This window comes from Rhipicephalus microplus, chromosome 4 (genome assembly GCF_043290135.1).
Source record: "Rhipicephalus microplus isolate Deutch F79 chromosome 4, USDA_Rmic, whole genome shotgun sequence".
Lineage (NCBI taxonomy): Eukaryota > Metazoa > Arthropoda > Arachnida > Ixodida > Ixodidae > Rhipicephalus > Rhipicephalus microplus.
In genome coordinates, this window is record NC_134703.1 from 196,200,864 (window position 1) to 196,223,114 (window position 22,251).

Genomic DNA, 22,251 nt, shown 5'->3' on the forward strand with positions numbered 1-22,251 from the left:
CATCAGTTCACCGTGTTCTTGTAGCGGAGGACCAGTAACCCAACCGCGGCTTAATCAAATGAAGCTTATTATTTATTCCTGTGTCCCACAAGCGTTGCCAGTGGTTTTGCAGTTTCTTTCGTAGAAAGGGTTTTAGATCTGTTGCAGGGGCAGTAGCGGTGGGGTTAATAGCGCGCATTATAATTGACGTGGCCATTTGGTCAGCTAACACATTGCCCTCGATACTTCTATGGCCAGGTACCCAGCAAATAGGGACATGCTGGTTGGACATATACGCTGTACACAGAACGGAACATAGCTCAATTATTATCGGATTTCTGAATCTGAAAAGGGATCCTAATGCATTTACGACGCTTAACGAGTCTGTGAATATAATTGATTTTTGTATCTTTGATTTCCGTATATGCTTCACAGCGGACAATAGTGCATAACCCTCAGCCGTAAATATACTTGTTTCCGGGTGCAGCACGCCGGATTCCGAGAAGGATGGTCCGACGGCTGCATAAGCCACCCCTGCATGCGACTTAGAAGCGTCAGTATAAAACTCTACACATTAGTAGTTGGACTGGAGTTCTCGGAAATGCATTTTAATATGTGCTTCTGGTGCGTGTTTAGTGATCTCCTCAACAAATGAGGTGTCACAGTGTATAAGCTGCCACTGCCACGGCGGTAAAAGTATCGCTGTGGGCGTAGGACAGAGTTCCAGCAGCGGAACACCCATTTCCTCACATAAGTTTCTCACACGCAAGGAGAACGGCTTTCTCACTGTGGGTCGATTATGGAAGAGGGTGGCAGCGGTCATATCGTTTATAGTTGAATAAAATGGATGCTTGATGTTTGCACGTACCTTTATAAAATATGTGAAACTGCTATAGGTGGTGGTGAAAACATTTAATAACCATTAAATGGTTACAGAGAGGTGATTGGGTTGGGGCCTTATTGGCCTCCTACCCTCACAGCACTAGGTGGAACCCCTATTCCGGGGCTCCATTGGCAAGCAACGCCGCCCGCGCAGGTTGAACCAGAGCCTCTTGGGCTTTCAGGTCTTGACAGCCGAGCAGGGCCGCCTCCCAGTCCTCTCTCGTGGGATTGGGGTTGGGGGGGATAGATGGATTAGACTGGCACGCCCAGACGATGTGAAAGGTGTCAGCCACCTCACCACAGAACTGGCACGTGCCATCAAAGGATGAATTGAAATGTTTTAGCACCGCCGGGCACAGTACAGTATTGGTAAACAGTTTTAAAAGGAGGCGCTCGTCAGCGCGATGCAGTCCCTTACAAGGGTCTGGATAGCGCCGGTGCTCCTCCTTGTAGTAATTGGTAATATCTTTGAATGAAAGGGCCGAATTGTCTGATTGCGAGTAGGCTTCCAAAGACAGGGAGATAGCCCGGGAAGAGAGTGCGCGGGCGGCCTGATCGGCCTGTTCGTTACCCCTGAGTCCTTGGTGACCGGGTGCCCAAACCAGATTTCGCGGAGTTGGATTAACGTATCGGCAGCTAGGTTCCAGTATGCGCTGAGCAAGCGGTGAAGCCCACCCTAGCTGATAGTTCCGACAGGCCCCTCGTGAGTCGGTGATGATATGTTTAGAAGAGGGATAGGTGAGAGCCAGAGCGATGGCAACCTCCTCCGCGTGTGTTGCGCTGTAGGCTTTGAAAGTGAGCCCGTTTACGGTGTTTGCGTTGTGTATGACTGCGGCAGTATACCACCCCCCATGGTGCGGGCCGGCAACGTCCACGTAGCACACGTGTTCCTCTTGACCAAAGTGTCGCTGCAACGCTTCCGCGCGCGCCTGGCGGCGACCACTGTGGTTTTCTTTGGACATGTTGCGGGGAAGGGGTCGGACCCGGAGGGCGCGTCTCCAAGGTTCTGGCACTCTCACCCTTTCCTCAATATAGTAATCGTGTTTGATGTGTATTCGGTCCAAGAGGCGGCGACCGGAATGGGTCTGTGCAAGGCGCGTGTATTGGTTAACGAGGTGGGCTTCTCGAAGTTCCCGGTAGGTATTCACCACGCCTAGGGCCAGAAGTCTCTGGTTGGACGTGGTGATAGGGAGGTCGAGAGCCCGCTTGATAACTTTACGGTGGATGACCTCGAGTTGATCATCCTCGTGTTTGCGTAGGTGCAAGTAGGGAGTCGAGTAGAGTATTCTACTCGTTACGAAAGCATGGGCAAGCCGCATTGCATCCCTGCTACGTAATCCGCCCCGCTTGTTGGAGACCCGGCGGACCATACGGCCCACCTGGTCTCCCACCGTGCGAAGTTTGGCTATTGTGGTGTCGGCCTTGCGTTGGTGGTGTATGAAGAGGCCAAGGACGCGGATTTCCTTGGCCTCACGGATTGGTCCCGAGGGAAGACTGATATGAGAGCTGAGTTGTGTCCTGAGGGGAGGGACGTACGTGCACAAATTCTGACTTAGCCGGGGCACACTGGAGTCCGCAGTAGGTTGCGTAGTCGTCGACTACAGTCGCTGCTGCTTGCAGGCATGACTCCATGTGACCCAGGTTACCTTGCGTGGCCCAGATCGTGATATCATCCGCGTAAAGAGCGTGATGTATCCCTGGTAGAGAAGCCAATTTGGGGGGAAGATGAAGCATGGCTATAATAAATAGGAGGGAAGAGAGGACCGCGCCTTGAGGAGTTCCCCTCGAGCCGATGACGTAAGGCCCATGTTCCTCATCTTGTATGCGTATGTAGGCTCGACGGTCTGTAAGAAACTGTCTAACATAATTGAATGTTTTATAACCACAGTTGGTCTGACTGAGGTGGTCAAGGATTACCTCATGCTTCACGTTGTCGAATGCTCCTTTAAGATCCAAGGCCAGGACTACCTTGTCATTGTGGGGGCATTCAACAGGATCTAATATGTCATGGTGGAGCTGTAGAAGTATATCCTGGGCTGACTTCTGAGGGTGGAATCCAAACATGGTGTCCACAAAAGTGTGCTGTGTTTCTAGAAACTCGGAGAGTCTGTCACGCACCATCGTTTCCATCAGCTTGCCGACACAAGACGTGAGGGAGATGGGGCGAAGGTTCTCCACGTCAATAGGTTTACCTGCCTTCGGGATGAAGGTCACGAGAGCTGATTTCCATTCAAGAGGGAGAGGAGTTTCTCCGTCCCAAATGCTATTGATGTATTTGAGGAGCGTGGCGTAGGCTGCGTCGGGAAGATTGGCCAACAGTTTGACCGTAACCTGGTCACGCCCTGGTGCAGTGCCACGCTTCATCTTGCGTAAGGCCGCCTGGAGGTCGTGGAGCTGGAACGGGGTGTCCAACTGCGTGTTCTTTTTGCCTGCGTAGGAGTATGCGGCCGTCCGGGGGTCCTTGGTGGTGCACAGGTATCGGTCCCTGAGCGTGTTTGCCAGCTGTGTTGTCGTTCCTGTAAAGTTGTGCATGACCTTATGTAAGTGACGTTGAGTTTCCGTGCGTGTTTGTGTTGGATCGATGAGAGCGCGAAACAGGCGCCACGTGTTGCGACCAGACATCTGGCGTGCAGCCGTGTTGCACCTGTCCACCCAGTTAGTGTCGGCTAGCTGAGCAGCATATTCCGCAGCTTGCTCCGTGAGTTCTAGGATGCGTTTGTTGAGGCGTCTGTTATGTTTCTGTTTTTTCCATCGTTTGGTGAGGCTGCGGCGGGCCTGCCAAAGATGGAGGAGGTGGTTGTCCACGTCCGTTTGAGTTTCCGTGAGCTGTATCAGCTGTTCGTGTTGTTTCAGTGTATACGTCAGTGATTTAGACCAGGTGTCGTATCCCGACTGGAGAGGGTCTACAATAGGTAGAGTGGTGCGGAAAGTTGTCCAGTCTGGGATACGAGCTTGTGTAAGTGGGCGTTTTAAGGGACGCATGTACACAGTTGTGTTTAATACACAATGATCACTACCGAGAGTGTCCTGTGTGTTCAGCCAGTCGGCATGGCGTATGTTGCGTGTAATTGTGAGGTCCGGGCAAGTATCTCGTTGAACAGAGTTGCCTACACGTGTTGGGCTGGCGGGATCAGTGTGGAGGGTGAGTCCAAGTGTAGAAAGAAGTTCCGCAAGCTTCCTTCCACGCGTGTCCTCTCGTGGGTAACCCCATAACCTGCTTGGGGCATTGAAGTCGCCGACGATCAGGAGGGGGTCCCGTCCTGCCACCTGCATAGCTTGTGTGAAAGTTTCGCTGAACGTGACGTTCTTAAGCTTTGGGGGACAGTAAATGTTTAAAATATGAACAGGTGGGTCAGATCGCCTTATAGGTAGCACCGACACCATTGTGTATGGGAAAGGCGGTGTTGTGGGGAGTGTGACTTCCTGGGCGGTATATTGCTTGTGAACAAGTATACATGTCTCCGGGTTGTGTTGAAATGTAGTGTAATTTGTGAGTTTGACGTCCGAGCCGGGTTCCTGAAGGGCAACCACGGCAACAAGGAACTCAAAGGTCTCAAGATAGAGGCGGAAATGAGCCCGCTTCTTGTGGTTCTTGAGACCCCTGCAGTTCCACTGTGTTAGTAACAACGGCTGAGTTGCTCTGGCTCGCGACCTAGGGTTGGAGGCCATGTTCGGAGATAGAGGGCGGGGTTGCGTTGTTAAGATTACTCAGTTCACCAGCACCCTGTGCTGACGTACTGGAGTCTTCAGAAAAGTCCGACTCATCTGGAGTCACTCTGTTAAATTTTGAGGGGCGATTAACGTCCCTAATTGGCCCTACGCGCTTGAGGACGCGTGGATTGTCTTGTATCCACTTTTGGATAATGTGAGTTACTGTTTGTGTCACCTGTGCGATGACAGTCTCCATATGACGCGCGATGGTGTCGTGGATAATTTTGGGGAGGTCGGCCAATTGTGTTTCTATTGCATTCACCTGGGTCTCCAGGGCCGCGACGCGACTCTCTACAGTAGTAGGAATCTCCCTGTCTGTTATATTTTCCTCTTCGTCGCTCAACGAGGGTTTAGTAGTGAGATTGGTTTTGAGCGAGTCAAGTTCGCTGGCTAGTTTTTCATTCTGAGATCGCAAAAGGGCGAGCTCATGCCTGAGTTTTTGTGTTTCGGTAGTGCTTGTGGCAGAAGGAGGTGGAGAGGAGAGAGAGGAGGGAGAGGAGGCGACCTCCACCCAACTGCCCACCTTGGGTTGGTTGCGTGCAGCGTTGCCAGATGGAGCGCCGAGAGCTGGATATTCCGCCGCGCCAGGTGGTAGCGTTGCCGTTGCTGCTTTGCCAGGAATTGGCACTTTGCCAGTTGACCGGTGCTTTGGTTTTGTTGGGGTCCCCGATGTCCTGGACCCTGGTTGCTGAAGCCTGATGAATTTTTCAGTGCATTCGCGGGAGCTGGTGAGGTGCGGACCCCCGCAAACTATGCACGTTGGGTTGCATTCGTGGGGGGCCATCCCCTCAGGACCAGCGCCCACGTTTTGGCCACAAAGGCTGCATCTTTCGGTGACCGGGTTGGGACAGATATCCGCCCGGTGCCCCAGTGCACCACAGCGGTAGCACGCTGGCACTGTCTTCTTGTACTCCCTGACGGGAGTCAGTTCTGCGTTATAGTGGACGAAACGCGGAACCTTCCTTCCCGCGAAAGTCAACACAGCTACGTTGGAGTTCCCCAGCTTGCGCGCATAGACTAGTTCACCGCCACGCCACTGCACACTATGTTTCAGAGACGCACTGGTTTCGAGGTTGTGCACAGAAATCACGCCGCGACACACATCACCGGTGAGCTTGAGGTGACCGCGAAGCGGCAGCGGTCCTTTGCTGGTGTTGATTTGAAAGTCCGACAGCAGTTTCTGAGCCACCTCGTTATTCTGCGTGCCACAGATTATGATGTTTTGCTCCCAATTGGGAGAAATGCTGATGTCATTCATGTGCTGCCTTCCGATGAGTTGGGAAATGGCAGCGCCGAGCTCACCTTGTTGAAACGCTGCCTTGAGGGCTACTGTGATGCGTGGCTTGAGCACGATCACGTAGTCGCCAGGATTCATCCTGACCGTTGGTTTCGGCGTCCACTTGGAGACTGGTGAAGTCTTTTGTGGAGCTTTAGGAGATGGAGCACGAGCGTCTCCAGTGGCTGAATTGTTGAGAGGAGTTTTCAGTGCAGACGCTCCTTCCGCGTTTCTTCGGCGGCGACGCCGACCCTCGACGAGTTGAAAAATGTCGGCTTGCTCCGCCGAAATGGTGGATGGGCCGTCGTCTGATGGATTTGTCGGGATATACGACCACGACAGAGTCGTAGGGTCGTAGCCACGTAGTTCAGGCAGCGCCATGTTGAGGAGTTGACCGAGCGGCGTCTCCGCATCCAGCAGCGGCGGAGCCGCCGCCGTGAGGCTTAGCTCGTTCGCTACGTTGTGATGCAAAGTTGCTCGAAGTGGCCGAAAATTGGGCGTACCTGGGTGAGATCGGTGTCCCCAGAATCTTGCTGACTTGGCAGATGCAGTCACACAAGTTTTAGAGCAGCCACATTGAAGAGAGCACGGTTCCAGCCGAAAATCGACGGAGCCGATGAGCGTCGCGTCCGATCACTTCGCGAAGCGCCCGCGTCTCCAAAACTGCTATAAGATCGCTGCAGGTGAAGTGACCACTGATTCGACTCTACATAGAGGCTCTGGATCGGTCTTGTCCTAAAAGCACCGGTTGCAAGTCGGATACCCAAATGGTGAACGGGTTCTAGGATTTTTAATGCACTTGGCGTTGCGGAATGATAAATTATAGAGGTATAATCAAGGCGCGACCCGACAAGGCTTTTGTATAACTTTAAGAGGCACTTTCGATCACTACCCCATGTTGTACGTGATAGGAGCTTTAGGAGGTTCATCGCTTTCAGACATTTCATTTTTACATGTTTAATATGGGGAATAAACGTGAGCTTAGAATCTAAAGTAGTTCCTAGGAATTCATGCTCGCTTCTCTCAGAGAGTTGGTCTCCCTTGATCGTAATATTTGGAATTGGCATTACCCCTCGTTTGTTGGAGAAGAGTACGCAAGTACTTTTCTCGGTGTTTATTTTAAAAGCATTCTCATCCGCCCATTTAGAGAATTTATTCATTCCAAGCTGCACTTGTCGTTCGCAGATAGACATATTGCATGATTTGAAACTCATCTGCACATCATCAACATACACCGAATAAAACATCGTACTTGAAATGACTGACTGCAGGGAGTTCATTTTTACAAGAAAGAGTGTGCAACTAAGCACGCCCCCTTGCGGAACACCAGTCTCTTGGGTAAATGATCTAGAGAGAGCATTTCCCACTTTTACGCGAAAGGTTCTGTTAGACAGATAACTTTTAATTGTGTTTAGCATGTTCCCATGGATGCCCATGGCGGCAAGATCGCGTAGAATCCCGAATCGCCATGTGGTATCGTACGCTTTCTCCAGGTCTAAGAATACCGAAAGTACAAACTGCCTATGAATAAATTCATCTCTGATGTATGTCTCTATGCGAACAAGGTGGTCTGTTGTCGACCTCCCCTCTCTGAAACCACACTGAAGGGGGTCTAGTATACTGTTACTTTCTAGGAAGTGGGTTAAGCGCCGGTTTAACATTTTCTCATATAGTTTGCACAAACAGCTTGTTAACGCTATTGGCCTGTAGCTGGCGGCCAAGGATGGGTATTTGCCTTGTTTAAGTACCGGGATGACTATCGCTTCTTTTCATGACAATGGAATATATCCAGCTTCCCACATGGTATTGAAGAGGGTTAGGAGCGTTTTTATGGCTTCTGGGTGAAGATACTTGATCATTTCGTACGTTATACGATCGCCACCTGGCGCCGAGTTGTTGCAGTACGCAAGAGATGCCTTAAGTTCGGCTAATGAAAATGGGCAGTTGTAAGCCTCCCTGGAGGGACGTTTAGATTTAAGCGGTTGCCGCTCTTCGCGTTCTTTGAATCTTAAGAACGTTTCTGTGTAGTGCGTTGCACTCGAGACGCATTCAAAGTGTTCGCCTAGGCAGTCTGCCTGCTCCTCCAGGCTCTCCCCTTGGCTACTTACCAAGTGTAGGGGGCGTGACTCCCGACCCATTAACTTCTTTACCCTATTCCAAACCTTCGTTTCATCGTTGTAAGAGTTTACACCGGAGATGTACCTATTCCAACTTTCTTTCTTTGCAAGACGATGCGTTCTTCTGGCTTGGGACTTAACCTGTTTGAAATTGTTGAGGTTTTCAGCCGTCGGGTAATTTCGGAGTAGTCTCCAAGCTTTATTTTGTCTATTGCGTGCTTTCCGACAATCGTCGTTCCACCATGGGATGCGACGTTTATTGGTCATTCCGTTGGTCCGCTTGATACAGTTCACTGCAGCGTCAATAATAAAACTTGTTAGGTATGCTACAGCATCGTCTATATTAAAATCAGCAACCTCATCTCCGTCTAAAAATGTAATTTCTCGAAATAATTCCCAGTTGGCTGAATTGGTGTTCCAGCGAGGAAAGTCAGGCGAGCGTGTATCTTATTTTGTTAACTTTAACATAATCGGGAAGTGGTCACTCCCAAAAGGGTTCTTGAGAACGAACCACTCCAGGTATGGAATTATAGCACTCGAGACAATACTCAGGTCAATAGAAGAGTATGTGTTATGTGCAGTGCTATAATACGTTGGTTCTTTTTTGTTTAGTAGACATGCACCTGACGAAAACAGAAAGTGTTCTATTAGGCGTCCTCGTGCATCTAAACGGGAGTCGCCCCAAAGTGGATTATGTGAATTTAGACCACCAACGACTATATATGGCGGAGGAAGTTCATCAATGAAGCTTTGAAATTGTGTCTTTGAAAGTTGATAGCACGGGGGAATGTAAATAGAGGTAATTGTTAGTAGCTTCCCGAACAGCACTGCTCGGACAGCAACTGCCTCAAGAGAAGTTCGGAGGTTTAATTGCTTACAGGCAACACCTTTATCAACTACTATAGCGACACCGGCTGACGAAACGGCAGCGTCGTCACGGTCTTTGCGGAAGATGGCATATTGCTTTAGAAAGTTTGTTTGTGTGGACTTGAGATATGTCTCCTGAACACACAGCACCTTTGGAGTATGTTTATTAGGAAGTTCTCTAATATCATCCAGGTTATGGAGAAGTCCTCTCACATTCCACTGTAAGACCTGTGTATCCATTTTAGATGTGTTTTGTGCTGTGTGTTCAAGGATGGCAAGTTAGCTCATGGACCCTTTCCAGGGGCAATGACACGAGATTTTTCTTTTTTAGATCGGTCGACGGAGTCGCGCCGATCCTTTGGCGCTGGCTGCGCCCTCACGCTCGGTGTTGTGTCCATTGCCTCTTGCGAGGCGCTGGACAGGCGCTCTTGCGAGCGCTGCATTTGTTTTGAGGGCCTCGCCTCAAAAGACGAGACCTTCGGGGCCCCCAGCCCAGAGGTTGGTGGGTCTTTCTTGGATGGCGGAGCAGCACTGGCTGCAACCGCCGAGGGGGCGAATGGCGTCACCGCTGGCTCACTACGCGTGTGCCAGACAGGCGCCAGGGGCCGTCGTGGCGCTGCCCCCTGACGCGCCACTTCGGCAAAGCTAGTTTCTGGTAGGCAGGACCCCTGCCTTCGTGCCTCCCTAAATGAAATATTTTGTTTTACCTTAATTGTGACAATTTCCTTTTCCCTTTTCCAGCACGGGCATGACCGCGAGTATGCGGCATGTTCCCAATTACAGTTCGTACAGTAAAGAGAGTTTTCACAGGCATCTGATGTGTGCTCTTCAGCACTGCATTTCGCGCAAGTTAGGCGGCCTCGGCATTTCTGTGAACTGTGGCCGAATCGTTGGCATTTAAAACATCGGAGGGGGTTTGGTATATATGGCCTAACTCGAAGCTTGATATACCCAGCCTCAACGGAGTCGGGCAGTACACTTGAATTGAAGGTAAGTATCAGGTGTTTAGTGTGGACTTCTTTGCCTTCACGCCTCATGCTGGTTCGTTTTACGTTTATAATATTCTGTTCGCTGAAACCCTCCAGGAGTTCAGCCTCCGTCAGCCCTAAAAGGTCATCATCTGAGACAACGCCACGGGTGGTGTTCATGGTTCTGTGTGGGGTTACTATTAATTTGGTATCTCCAAATTTCACAAGGTTAGGCAATTTTTCATATTGTTTCTGGCCGCGGAGCTCCAACAGGAGGTCACCACTTGCCATTCTGGAAGCTTTATATCCTGGGCCAAAGATTTCCGTCAAAGACTTTGATACTAGAAAAGGTGAGAGTGTTCGCACTGATTTGCCGGGTGTGTCAGCGTGAATAACATGAAATCAGGGAAAAGATACTTTCTGGTTACCAAAAAACTGGAAAACTTCATCGGCGCGCCCTCTTTTCTGAGGGCGATCAGGGAGTGGGGGGAAGGAACAAGCCATATGTAAATGCTTACTTTCGGCAGCGGCGCCAGCCACCCACCATGGAGTCCTACAAGGGGACGCTGGAGGGTCTGTAAGTACAGGCCCCGCAGACGCCAGCTGTACGCCACCACTATAACCGAATATGGTGTATCCAAGGTAGGATAGCCACACAGGGTTAACCCTTGCCGCCAGGAAAAATCGGAAGTAAATGGAAGAGAGAAGAAGACAGGATAAATTTAAAGACGAGAAAAGACTAAGATGTAAAGAGAGAGAGAAATAGGAAAAGGCGACTACCGATTTCCCCTGGGTGGGTCAGCACAGGGGTGCCATCTACGTGAAGCCGGGGCCAAAGGGGTGTGTTGCCTCTGCCGGGGGGCCTTAAAGGTCCAATCACCCAGCGTCGGCTCAACCCCCAGGATCCCCTTTTCCCCGGACACGGCAAAGCCACGCACGGCTAGGCGTGGGAGGGAGTAGAAACTCCCCCGTTAGCTTGGGTCCGTGGTGTCGCTACACACCAAACGCCTACTTGCGCAGGCGCCCCTGCGGGGCGCCTGCGCAAGTAGGCGCAACTAACCAACCAGCTGCTGCAGCAATGGAATGCCATCCCTTGTTAAGACTGCCGTCACACGTGTACCACATCGTGGGACGCCCCAAGACGCCCATTGACCTCATTGACCTGCGCAAGTAGGCGCAAGGGCGCAGACGCCCATTGACCTGCGCAAGTAGGCGCAACTAACCAACCAGCTGCTGCAGCAATGGAATGCCATCCCTTGTTAAGACTGCCGTCACACGTGTACCACATCGTGGGACGCCCCAAGACGCCCATTGACCTCATTGACCTGCGCAAGTAGGCGCAAGGGCGCAGACGCCCATTGACCTGCGCAAGTAGGCGCAACTAACCAACCAGCTGCTGCAGCAATGGAATGCCATCCCTTGTTAAGACTGCCGTCACACGTGTACCACATCGTGGGACGCCCCAAGACGCCCATTGACCTCACGCGCACATCACCCGGATAATTAAAGAGAGCACTGCTTAAAGTAGCATCTCTGTGTGACCTAGATTCCACTAAGCGGGACCAAAAACGCATACAGTCAAGAAAAAACGCTTTCATCATTAGTGTGGCTACCACCAACCGAGAAATCGCGTATACCAACGCATCACGTCAATCTTACGCGAGGAAGACCGGCAGATCTAGCTTCATATGTACGCCATGCCACTGGAGGACGCGATACTAGGCATCTGTTTTTACGCCTACACGATCCCACCGATGATGAGACGCTGAAAGACCTTTAACACAGCAACCCTGGCTACAAAATAGTTGGTGGCAGACGCATGGGTAAAATAAAGAATATACACAAAACGCTGCTCGGAAACGACCTACCAAGATGGCTTCTACACCGTGGAGGTCTAGTGCAAGTATATCCTTTCTATTCCAAAATATACGAATGCTTCGACTGCTGCAGGACCGCGCACCCCTCTTATGTGTGCCCTCAACCTAGGCGCTGACGTTGCCCGCGTTGTGGAGAAGACCACGAGCCACCACCGCAAGGAACGCCACCAATATGCCAAGAACGCTGAATCGTCTGTCAGGGAGGGCACATAACGAACAGCTCAAGATGCCAGCCCCACTTCGCGAAAAACCTGAACCACTTAACGCAGCAGAAGCAAAAAAGACGCAAGAAGCCAAGTCACCAGGGACCAGCCAACCTCGAATGACGATAGCGCGCCTCACTAGGACGAGTGTAACTACCCCAGTCTTGGGACATCACAAACGCTACGAAAAGGGCCAGCCAATCAAAGTCACGATCTCGTCAGGGTCAAGCTACCTCCCACTGAAAATATAAATCAAGAACCCGTTCATCAAGTAACATCAGGAAAGCTGATTTATCAAAACCATCACCAAGAAATCTTAGTGTGGCAAGGCCACAAAGCGAAGCGGCTTCATCTCCAAAAATTCTCCACAACCATCAAAATTGTACGCCTCGACGCATGACCCCCTCGTCAAAAAACTTACCCAAACAATCAATGCGTTTACATCTCAAATGTCGAAGCAACAATATCAAATCAAAACACTGCTTGCGCAAAACCGCTCCCTAAAAAGTACACTGGCAAAGGCCAGCCAGCCCACGCATAATTCAACCCCACACCCTCAACCAGCCGCAGCTGTCAAACGTAAAGCAATAACATCCACGAAAACGCTGCAATTAGAAGAGGACACGACAGCGAGAATCATTCAAGCTGCCAACGCATCCGTTGACCGCGCTCAATGCACGATAGTCCATACCACAGTTGCTGACGCCGTTCGCGCCACCGTAGCAGAAGCCTTCGTAACCGTAGAATCATGCCTAACGAACATAGGGACAAGCTTCTCAAATATGGAAGCCACCATGAACAGCACCGTAGCCGAATTAGAAGCACCCAGAACTTCCACAGATATCAGTTTTGCAGTAACCGAACGAAGCATAGCCAGAGCACCAGCTATGATACGCAACCGAGTGTCCTGTCTCTCTTCCACCCAGCACAGCGAACTCATGGCTCCTTCAAGTAAGGCTCCGGCTGATACAACAAGGCCAGCACCCACTTAAGTATATGGCAGTGTAACTGCAGGGGGTTCCGTAAAACAAAGCCCACCTGCTGCTACTCGTACAAAAAACACAACTGCCAAATCACTAAACGCCTTCATTTATCATCCCACTACAGGGAACAACTGCTACTGTGTCACTCCCTAGTTATATAGCTATCCAACAATTCACCGACCTATACAACCAAAAACCCTGAAGTAAAGGCCCGCTCGTCGACAAGAGCCTCAAGGCAAAAGAAGATGACTTGAAATTCCTGGACATTCCACACAGGGTCGTGGAAATTCTGCCACGTAACGCTCGCATCAGTCAGTCTTTGTCCTCAACGTATGTTGCGCACCCCGGGAACATGCCGACAATTGGAACCTGCTATTCCAAAAAAACGACATTACTATCCCGAGGCACGCAACTGCTTATACTGGGAGATTTACATGCCAGGCACCCTGACTGGGGCTACCTACAGGCAAACAAACGAAAAAAGAAGCTGTGGCAACTCAGTCAAGGGTTCTGTCTCCCTGTACTGAATGACCTGCAGCCGTAACCGATCCGCATAGGAAAGGTGCAGTACAGGGACACGTCAGCCAATCTCGCATACTGCAAGAATATTGCACAGGCCAGGTAAAAAAACCGGTTTCCAATTCGCTGGTAGTGACCACTACATCATTGCCATCCAGGTACAGACGTCCACTGGCAAAGGAGTACACAAACCACTTGCTCGAATGACGGAGTGGCCCAAATTTAGAGTCATCCGCGAAAGTGAATTTCCGGAACTCATAAGAAACCTCACGGAATGTAAAGCTTCACTAAACGACCACGTGCGGCCCACAACGCGTGAAAGTAAAGCAGCAGAGGAAACGCCTGCCAGAGACTGTCGTCTTCTCCTCATGTGGGACTCACACGCAAGCCTGCTGCGCAGATGGCAGAAGCAACGTTACAATAGGAAATCGCGATGCCACATACTCAACCTCTTTGAAAAAATCGAGCGACACAGTACCTACCTCACCTGCCATCAATGGGGCCAGCTGTGCAGCGAACTCAATGGACAGCTAGGCAACAAGAAGACGTGGTACCTGTTACGCCACTTACCGGATCCTGACGACTCAAAAACAGCCGCATGTACAGACTTAGGCGACTTCCACCAACACCCCAGATCAGAATAACATCTACTAACCGACCAAGTGGTCAAATACATCAGCCAAGCCCACCAACCACTGACACTATCACCACTTTATGAAGGTAAACCAATCCGAACTCTTGATGCCGAAGTCACAGATGTCAAAGTGCATGCAGCCATTCTGAAGCTTCGCAATACTTCAGTAGCAAGTCCAGACGGCCTATCCAACAAAACAATCCGCAACCTAGACGCAAGGTTAGTAACTGCCCTCACTGAATATTTTAATGAGTGCTGGCATGCTGGCAGTATACCCGAAGAATGAGCACGCGAAAATAGGGTTCATATTAAAGCCCGGAAAAAACAGCTTTATCACTCTTCACCCCATCTCGTTGACTTCATGTCTTGGCAAACCATTTCAGCACATGGTCTTGGCTCAGCTAAAAACACTTGCAGAAGACCAAGACCTCTTCCTTCAACTATGCTCAGTTTTCACGCCCACTTATCTACAGAAGACACCCTGGTACCAACCTACCACAATTTATTGAAAGACTCTGTACGTGCGGGCGCGCGTACAGGGCGTAGAACTGTGCAGGACTTTCGATAACGTGCCACATGAAGCGATAGCCCACCAGTTCACTTCAACAAATGACGGGGAACGTAATTACAACTTTGTGTGCTCCTTCCCACGAGGCCGCACTGTGTAACTTTTCATGAATGACAGCAAAGTGACGAAGCGACTTGTCCTGACCAACAAAGGCATGCCACAGAAAGCCGTTTTCTTACCTTTTCTTTCTAACCATGTAATGAGCCAACTCCCACAGTTACTAGACCATATACCCAACATCCGACATACCCTATACACGGACAACGTGACGGTATGGACCACTACTGGCTCCAATTGACGGATCGAGGAGACACTGAAACGCGCCGCGGACACAGTGACCGAATACGTCATGTGTGCGGGTCTCGAGTACTCAGTGGAGAAATCTGAATTCCTCCTTCTTGGTCCTCCTGAATGCTGTATGGTTAAACACCCGCCACTATCAACCATTACTCGCAGGATCGCCGGATCCGAATACCAATAGTGCAGCACTTGCGCGTTTTCGGTCTTCACGTACCAGCTTGCACGAGCGATACCATCACACTAGGGAGGCTTGTGGTAACCGTCACTCAGACTGCCCGTCTGTTAAGAACAATCTCTGCGCAGAAACACGGCATGAAAGAAACTTGTACAGTTGTTGAACACCTTCGTAACCACAAGAGTCACTTACGCCTTATCATACCTACGACTACTCATTGCTCAAAAAAAAGTAGACAGACTTGCGCTCACAGTCCACGAAATTGCCTGGAGCCTCTCCCGCACCATATCGACTTCGAACCTTCTAAGTCTTGAAATTCACAATACAAAAGACTAACTTATTTATCAAGGCTTACCGAACTGCGCAAATTGAACGATTGCGTGGTAATAAGAGCGGAAGATGCGCATTTCAACGAATCGGCATTCCCTAGGCACCAAGTGAACCAGACTTGATCTCGCTACCACCCTTCATCAGACAGCGCCTCATTGTACAGCCGTTGCCGAAGAACATGATGTCCTGCTTTCACGACGATAGACAATCTGCCTGCGCCATAAACTTTCACAGTACCTGCAATACGAACACTAAGGCGGCTCACGTCGACGCGGCGAGATACTCTCCCCCAGACAGGCCTATACAATCAATGTGTCATCGAAACGCACCCATCGATAAAGAGCCTACCACAATGTGCGCCAGCTCCATACTCACACAGGACCCAACCGAGCCTGGCCATAGCGAGCCTGGCCATAGCCGAGCCTGGCCATAGCGCTCGCCGCAATGGCCAGATTCGAAGCAATCATTATTGACTCTAAATCTGCCATCGTCCGATTTGCCCATGGCACTGTCTCCCTAACTTCGGCGTGCATCCTCCGTCATCTGCCCCGTGCGGCACGCAACGTCTCAGGCGACACTGCTGCAAGCAGCACCGACGATTATGATTACCGTTTAATCCAACTCATCTAGGTCCCAGCGCACGCAGGAAACCCACGTAACGAAGCCGCACACAGACAAGCTCGAGTACTCGAACTCTGAGCGGTAGGTCAGACTTCGGACCACAATATTGAAGCAACCGAACCACTCATCAGCTTTCAGGACATCTCGCAGTATTACAACATACCAAGGCAAACCAAACAACCCCCGCACCCGCAACTAAACAAAGCCCAACAAATCACTTGGCGGCAGCTTCAGACCGACTCACTCCCTTCCCCGCACATATACAGACACATATACCTAGCCCTATTTACATCTATGTCCACCCTCTGCAAGACAGACCACTACCTTTAACCACATCATCTGGGGGTGCAGCAAGGACCCTTCCCCACCAAATCCCTTAGGACAGTTACCTTCAAGTGAGGCCTGAGAGAAAATTCTCACGACTACAAGCCATGACGCCCAGCTCCGGGCCATCAAACGCGCTGACGAGGTGGCGACCAGGAATTACATGACAGCCCTCGCCACTTGGAAAGCCATCAGTTCTTTAATAAGGTTGTTTGCTACTGCTACATAGTATTCCCTTTTAAATTAAATGCTTTTTCAGTGAGTGGCTTTTGTCTTTGCACAGCTCAAATGTTCCGAGCTCAGTCCTTCGTCGCTCGCGTAGAACTACCCGAGAAACCCTGGCACCTCTTATAACAATAGTGTTTCATTGTTTGTCTTCTACGCCAAGGTTCTGTATATATGAAGCATATCCCAACAATAAAACCAAGCGTCACAGCTCAGTGCCCTCTTTTCTCACTTTTTCACCATACTGTGAAGATCGCTGTTTTTGTTCTATTCTTAGTTATGTACCAACTAGCTTAGTTTTAGCCTAGGGTGGGGAAGACTGCGACGAAAACTTAAAAATATATGAATATTTATTTTTGTTTTGCTCGATACAAATAAACATCAATGCAAAAACATTCCTTTAGTACACGTTATGTGTTACATAAATGTTGCCTGCTTGCCAACGTTCAAAAAACTCATTTGAAAGTAAATGAAAAATGCTCCAGATGTCTCATTTTGTCCCAACCTGCGGGGTGAAACGAGAGGCTGCGGGGAGTGAAACAACACAGTGTTAAGCAATTATTTCCTTATGCTTATGCGTTTGGAAGATTTGAAATTTATTTTGATGGTTTTTACGCAGTCCTAAGGAGACCAGGATTTGGACTCCACGCATTGAATCTAGATAGAAACCGATGTTGTGTTGCGCCAAAGTACCTTGATGATCGAACACCACCAGTCTTTTTGAAAATGTTGTCTTTTGGTGAACTCTTGAACTTCATTGGATTGGTAAACAATCAGGGGCTAAATATGCTTTGATGTATTTTCCTTACCTCTTTTTGCCAATTTGATGCAGGACTACTCAGGCGTTTCATGGTTTTTACCTTTCCTCTTCCAGGCTTTGTGAGGCATTGAAGGGTTTGTGAGGCACTGCGCCAGATTCAAATTTCCTAGAGCTTGTTTTTTTTTTTTGCAGTGAGGCTACTGAGAAAATGACGTTGGAATTTCAAGACGTGTTTGCAAATAATTTCATTTGAAGGTTCCGCCATTTTTTGAACGTCGCTAGAGAGAATCCGTGCGAGCACAAAACGATTGATGCAGGGGGAATGGAGCGAGTTATGTACTGATTGGCAACAATTTATTTTCCATGTCGTTCTCTTCCCAGGAAGCTCTATATATGATAATCTATTTTATTTTCAAACCGTCCTAAACAAAAATATAGCATATATTAGGTGTAAGTTTATGGTCCAATCATTAGGACACTCTCCAAGACAATTTGTTGCCTTTTTGCCGGCTTTGCCCCTCTCGAATGCCAGAATTTAAAAAAAAAACCTGTGATTTGTGCGTGGGCACAACGACCAAAAATTTAGTTGTTATGTACCTCCTAATGAAAAAGTAATAAAAAAATAAATATTTACGTTCTGTACTGACGCGGGCGAAGCCTTATGCACAAATCCGGAAATTAGGCCTAGCGAAATTTTGCCCTTTTTTTGATGGGTCACGAAAATACCGACACCAGCCACGTAATTCTTTCCACGTGAACAGTGTGAGCAGTCATCAACTTTGGCACGTGAAAAGGTACACAAGCACCACTCCTTATGGCTGAAAAGGGGAGACAAAAAATGTATATCTTGTATTAGATACCGAGGCTGGCAATTTCAAAATTTCGCGTTTTTCCGCGGGACTCTTTTTACCCCACCCTACCCTACCTATGCCACACTGGCTCTTTTTAAAGGTCATCGAGTGAACGGCCGTTAAAAGGCCGCAGCTACATCGACTCGGCAGAGTTATCGCGCTGCAACATGTCAGTTCTCAACAGTTGTTCAGTGATTTAAGTGTTTCTGACAAAAATTTTGTAGCGCTGCAAATCTTTATTTATGTTTTTATGTTATCGCAACTAAAATATTTTAAATACACTTAAAAGTACACTTGCGTCGGTAATTCTTGTGCAAACGTGTCAACATAGTCTATATTCATAAATATGAATGTATGTTTGGTTTTTAATTTGTTTACCAGCGAAACGCTGCCCACGTTGTCACCACTTGTTAACGTTGGTACGTTCGCGCTGTTTCCGCTTCCATCACTCAATCGCCATTGAAGTTTCAAGGTGGTTGCTTTGTTGACCCGATATACTATTAATTTGATAGCCTTGAAAATGGCCCGGGTTAGAGTTTATGCTTGAAAGTTGAGTGAATAGAGCAATAGCCTTGCACAAGCCCACGTGACATGGGTATTAATAAACAAAAAGAAAGAAGCGAAACAAACATGGCCACTCAGCTTAGCAATTCATTCAGGCTTGACACTGCTATTGCAAAGATGGCATTACTTTTTTTTTCAAATTTTTTGGTTATCATCTCGCACAGGACACGATTTGCCTAGCTGATTCTGGAGGCTACGAAAGCTCATCGATACGGCTGGAAACATCGGCCGCTCATTCACGACATTCTCGAGAGGCGCTTGCTGATATAGGGTATCATCATCATCATCATCATCCTCATCTTCATCATCATCATATTAATAGCCTGACTAGTTCCACTGCAGGACAAAGTCCTCTCCTATGTTCCACCAGTTAACTCGGTACTGTGCTTGCTGCTGCCAATTTATACCCACAAACTTCTTAATCTCATCTGCCCACCTAACCTTCTGTCTCCCCCTAACCCGCTAGCCTTCTCTGGGAATCCAGTTAGTTACCCTTAATGACCAGCGTTTTTACTGTCTACGCGCTACATGCCCAACCCATGTCCAGTTCCTCTTCTTGATTTCAACTATCATATCCTTAACCCCCATTTGTTACCTAATCTATCTATCTCTGTTAGGGCCTAGTGTATAGAGTAAAACAAAATGCAACAGAAGTTTTAACATTGTGAATATTTCTTTTTTCTTTCACTTCTTTTAATTAAACATCATTGCAGAAACTTTCTTTTTGACACAAGGTGTGCTGCATAAACATTGGCTTGTTGGACTTCGATATTAAAGTGCCGAAAAACGGAGACAAAAAAAGAGACGTAGACGACATGAGCGCTAAGTTTAAATCACGTTTATTATTAATACACATTTGAATATATATGAACTCAAATCTCAGACATTCCGCGGCTTGCTCTCTTACAGATATAGTACTATCCAATAACATAAAAAAACAAGAAACGTATCATCAGAGAATAAACAGGTAAATGGCACCGTTAAAGAGAGCACTTTAAAAATAAAGAAGAACACAACGCTCCAGATCCCTGAATTCGCCCCAATCTGCTGCGGAGAAAAACGCAACGGCGCGTGCGGCGACACAAGCCACTATTAAAAAGAATAATTCCTCTAGTATCTACACTAAAAAAGACTTCAAATTCTTTTTGTCGGCCTTTGCGCAGTTTTAAGGAGCTTTGTACGTGGACTCCACGCATTGAATCTAGACAGAACGCTGTATTGGGTTGCTCCGAATCTTTTTGAAGATCAAACACCGCCAGTCTTTCTTTGTGCAAATGTTATCTTCAGCTGAACTCACGCACCTTATTGGATTCCTAAACAATTGGATGCTGTATATATTTTGGCGTATTTCATTCACCTCTTTTTACCGTTTCGATGGAGAACACCTCTGGTGCTTTATAGCTTATAACTTCGTCCGCCGACCTTCGCGAGGCAATCAGTTTGAAACTGTGCTAGGCTCAGATTTTCTAGGGCTGGCATTTTTTTTTTCTAAATGGGAAGCATTTCTTACCCACTTTCTTCGGCTTTGAGCGTATCTATCTATCTATCTATCTATCTATCTATCTATCTATCTATCTATCTATCTATCTATCTATCTATCTATCTATCTATCTATCTATCTATCTATCTATCATCTATCTGTCTATCTATCTATCTATCTATCTATCTATCTATCTATCTATCTATCTAATTATTTATCCGTCTATATATCTATCTATCTATCTATCTATTTATTTATTTATCCGTCTATCTATCTATCTATCTATCTATCTATCTTGCCGCCTACAAGAGTTACCTCTGCTGGCCGTTTTGACAATGGTATTTGATATGAAACTTGGTATATCATAACATGACTGTATGGCAAACATTGGTGGCTAGTCATAACATGAAATTCCTGACATATATGCCATGAATGTCATGACTTCCATTTCATGTTTTTGCTGTTTTTGCGAAAAATTTGTTCACATGACGTGCTGCAAAACTGGTATGGTATGACATGACTGCATGGCGAACACAAGCGACAATCCCTAACATGAAAATCATGACATGCATGTCATGTAACAGCATGACTACAAGCCACACTCATCGTGTGCTTGCGGCTGCTTTGCTAGCTTCGCATCTACCAAATTCGGTACCACGGGACGTGAATAGATAAGAAAGGTATGTGACTGGTGCAAACATGATAATCATCAGATCCGTGTCATGTAACAACTTGACTACACGTGACGCTCATGATGCGCGCGTGGCCGTTTCGCTAGATTCAGTTATACCAAATTGGCATTACGGGACGTGAATTATTGACGAAACATGTGACGGGCGCCAACATGATAATCATTATACGCATGTCATGTAAAACATGACTACGTGCTCACTCACAGCGCACTCGCGGCCGTTTCGCTAGCTCCGCATATACCAAATTTGGGGTCAGGGGACGTGAATAGATGACGAAGGTAAATGACACGTCAAATATGATAATCATGACGTGAAAGTCATGTATGGCATAATTTACCTCCACCTCGTAACGCCGTGCTAATTTAAAAGTGACATATGAACCTTCCTCATTCGTGTTTCGCATATCATGGATTCCAACTGTACGTGGGATCTGCCTTTTTTTATGCATGACAGAAGCGTCACGACCTTCTATATTCGCATACTCACCTGAGAGGCTTTCGTTAGGTTCGAAGGTCCTCTTCTCTTGCACCAGCTCATACGGGCTTTCACTTCCATTAAGATGCTTGGACCCTCTGTGGACAGGCGCCATGGAATCACATGTGCCTGCAGGAGCTCCTTGAGGTAACGCCGTAATCCTTCCGACGACAGAGAGTAGCAGGAGCACCGATATGGTCTTTAGCACAACTGGCTGGTTCATGTTTGTCTCTGGTGAGAGTTCTGCAAGAACAATAAATTTGAATATAATTGTTTATTTGACTAACGTCTCACAACAACGTTATGATTCGGGGGATGCCGCAGTAGTTAGCCTCCATCTAAAATGCAGCCGCCGTGGCGCCCGGCATTCGATTCCGCAACCTTCGAGTCAGCATTCGTCAACCCTAATCACTACGCCACCATAGAGGATAAGTACAATACATCTACTGAAACGTTATTAGTGCATTTGCATCTTCATTTAACAACACAAAAGGTAAGTGCGAAGCTGCTGTCTTCATTTCAAGAAACAACCTGCTCATTACTAAGTGTTGGAGTCTGCGATATTAGGTGATGTCCCAGGAAAGATTAAAGATTAGGAACACCTGGTGGCTGCCTAAACACAAACCTAAACGGAAACCTGATGCGACCAACTAAAGTATTACTTTGACTCTTGAAGTCAGCCCGCAGTTAGCATTGCGATGGTAATTCTTCATCGTTAACACGAGCAATTACACCATTCATTGATACGACTAAGTTATGCCAATAACGGCGCGACTCAGTAAGAGAAGTTGTAGAACGGCCAGTTCGAAACGAATAATTAGACGCAAACACAATGAATTTGTATATTTTAGCCACACAAAAATGGGACTTT

At 48.0% G+C, this 22,251-nt stretch overlaps 1 protein-coding gene across 1 annotated transcript in view; it reads right to left on the reverse strand.

The window, feature by feature from the left end:
• Positions 1-22,251, reverse strand: part of LOC119172550 (putative defense protein 1) — a 114,569-nt gene that overhangs the window by 52,582 nt on the left and 39,736 nt on the right. The window contains exon 2 of the mRNA XM_037423707.2: positions 21,393-21,623. Within this exon, the coding sequence (XP_037279604.1) occupies positions 21,393-21,603 (211 nt within the window). The 5' untranslated portion in view covers positions 21,604-21,623. The remainder of the gene's footprint in view (positions 1-21,392; positions 21,624-22,251) is intronic.